This window comes from Oncorhynchus masou, unplaced genomic scaffold (genome assembly GCF_036934945.1).
Source record: "Oncorhynchus masou masou isolate Uvic2021 unplaced genomic scaffold, UVic_Omas_1.1 unplaced_scaffold_709, whole genome shotgun sequence".
NCBI classification, from domain to species: domain Eukaryota; kingdom Metazoa; phylum Chordata; class Actinopteri; order Salmoniformes; family Salmonidae; genus Oncorhynchus; species Oncorhynchus masou.
In genome coordinates, this window is record NW_027013555.1 from 170,001 (window position 1) to 172,353 (window position 2,353).

General features: G+C 43.9%; 1 protein-coding gene across 1 annotated transcript in view; it reads left to right on the plus strand.

Annotated features, from left to right (window-relative positions):
- Positions 1-2,353, plus strand: part of LOC135537091 (homeobox protein HMX1-like) — a 7,352-nt gene extending 4,999 nt beyond the window's left edge. The window contains exon 2 of the mRNA XM_064963294.1: positions 1,734-2,353. Within this exon, the coding sequence (XP_064819366.1) occupies positions 1,734-2,353 (620 nt within the window). The remainder of the gene's footprint in view (positions 1-1,733) is intronic.

Below are 2,353 nucleotides of genomic sequence, written 5' to 3' on the forward strand. Positions count from 1 at the left end.
TATATAGGGAATAGGGATCTGGTCTATAGTAGTCCACTATATAGGGAATAGGGCTCTGGTCTAAAGTCGTTCACTATATAGGGAATAGGGCTCTGGTCTAAAGTAGTCCACTATTTAGGGAATAGGGATCTGGTCACTAGTAGTTCACTACATAGGGAATAGGGCTCTGGTCACTAGTAGTTCACTATATAGGGAATAGGGCTCTGGTCACTAGTAGTTCACCTTATAGGGAATAGGGCTCTGGTCACTAGTAGTTCACTATATAGGGAATAGGGCTCTGGTCACTAGTAGTTCACTCTATAGGGAATAGGGCTCTGGTTACTAGTAGTTCACTCTATAGGGAATAGGGTGCCATTTGAAGGTCTTCAAGTCCTGGTTAGGAGGGTTGTTGTTGGTTAACTTTGTTCTTTTTGGATGACACTGTTTTGTTAGGCCTCCGTTCACCCAGTTAAATAAAGGTTAAATAAATTAAATAATTTTTAAAAAATCTATCAACAGCAGTCAGACTAAAGGTATGTCCCAAATAGCTCCCTTTTCCCTCTGCACTAAGTCAGAAGTAGTTCACTATTTAGGGAATAGGGCCCTAGGTCAGAAGTAGTGCACTATTTAGTGAATAGGGTCCTAGGTCAGAAGTTGTTCACTATATAGTGCATAGGGCCCTAGGTCAGAAGTAGTTCATTATATATTGCATAGGGCCCTAGGTCAGAAGTAGTTCATTATATAGGGAATAGGGCCCTAGGTCAGAAGTAGTTCACTATTTAGGGAATAGGGCCCTAGGTCAGAAGTAGTTCACTATTTAGGGAATAGGGCCCTAGGTCAGAAGTAGTTCACTATTTAGGGAATAGGGCCCTAGGTCAGAAGTAGTTCACTATTTAGGGAATAGGGCCCTAGGTCAGAAGTAGTTCATTATATAGGGAATAGGGCCCTAGGTCAGAAGTAGTTCATTATATAGGGAATAGGGCCCTAGGTCAGAAGTAGTTCATTATATAGGGCCCTAGGTCAGAAGTAGTTCACTATTTAGGGAATAGGGCCCTAGGTCAAAAGTAGTGCACTATTTAGTGAATAGGGTGCCCGTTTTGAGCGCATTCTACTATTCAGAATGGGTAGGCACCCTGACCACCTTGGCCAGCTTGGTTATCTCTCCATCATATTATCTCTCCATCATATTATCTCTCCATCATATTATCTCTCCATCAGTTATCTTTACATCAGTTATCTTTACATCATATTATCTCTTCATCAGTTATCTCTCCATCCTATTATCTCTTCATCAGTTCTCTCTCCATCCTATTATCTCTTCATCAGTTCTCTCTCCATCCTATTATCTCTTCATCAGTTCTCTCTCCATCATATTATCTCTCCATCAGTTCTCCATCCTATTATCTCTGCATCAGTTATCTTTACATCAGTTATCTTTACATCATATTATCTCTTCATCAGTTCTCTCTCCATCATATTATCTCTCCATCAGTTCTCCATCCTATTATCTCTGCATCAGTTATCTCTGCATCAGTTATCTCCGCATCAGTTATCTCCGCATCAGTTATCTTTCCATTACTCTTTAAGCTCAAAGATTAACTATAGGTACAGGCCTATATTTTAACCCTTTGTTTTTATGGCCAACTTTTGTTCCTCAGCAACAGCCTATTGAAATCATTCAGACTTTGATGCCATGTGTCCATATTCGATTCACATTTAATTCATGTTGTATTTTTTCCCCACTGATCCCAAAGAGGACGGGAGATGCTCAGAGGGCCGTTGCTGCTCCCACTCAGCCAGCGACCGAGACTCCGTCTCTTCCGCCGTGTCAGAAGAACCCACTGAAGGCAGCGACAAAACGGGACGGAAAACGGCAGAAAGCAGCCTGACCGACGACAACGACGAGACGCAGAACGCGTTTGACGACCAGTCGGACCAGGAAGCCCCTCTGGACCCGAGCTCTATCCGGAAGAAGAAAACTAGAACCGTTTTCAGTCGGAGTCAGGTGTTTCAGTTGGAGTCGACGTTCGATATGAAACGGTACCTGAGCAGTTCTGAACGGGCAGGTCTCGCGGCCTCTCTCCAGCTAACGGAAACGCAGGTGAAAATCTGGTTCCAGAATCGACGGAACAAATGGAAGAGACAGATGGCGGCGGATCTAGAGGCCGTAAACGTTTCCCACTCGTCCCAACGGATAGTACGAGTTCCGATTCTATATCACGAAAGCTCCACGCCCTCGACGTTGGGTTTCAACGTCAACGTGTCCCAGGTCTCCCCAACTTTGATGAGTTTCTCAAACCCTGTGAACTATCCCTTCTCCTCCTTTGCGCACTCCATGAGTTTACTACGCTCGCAAATCACCGGGTTGGTGTAA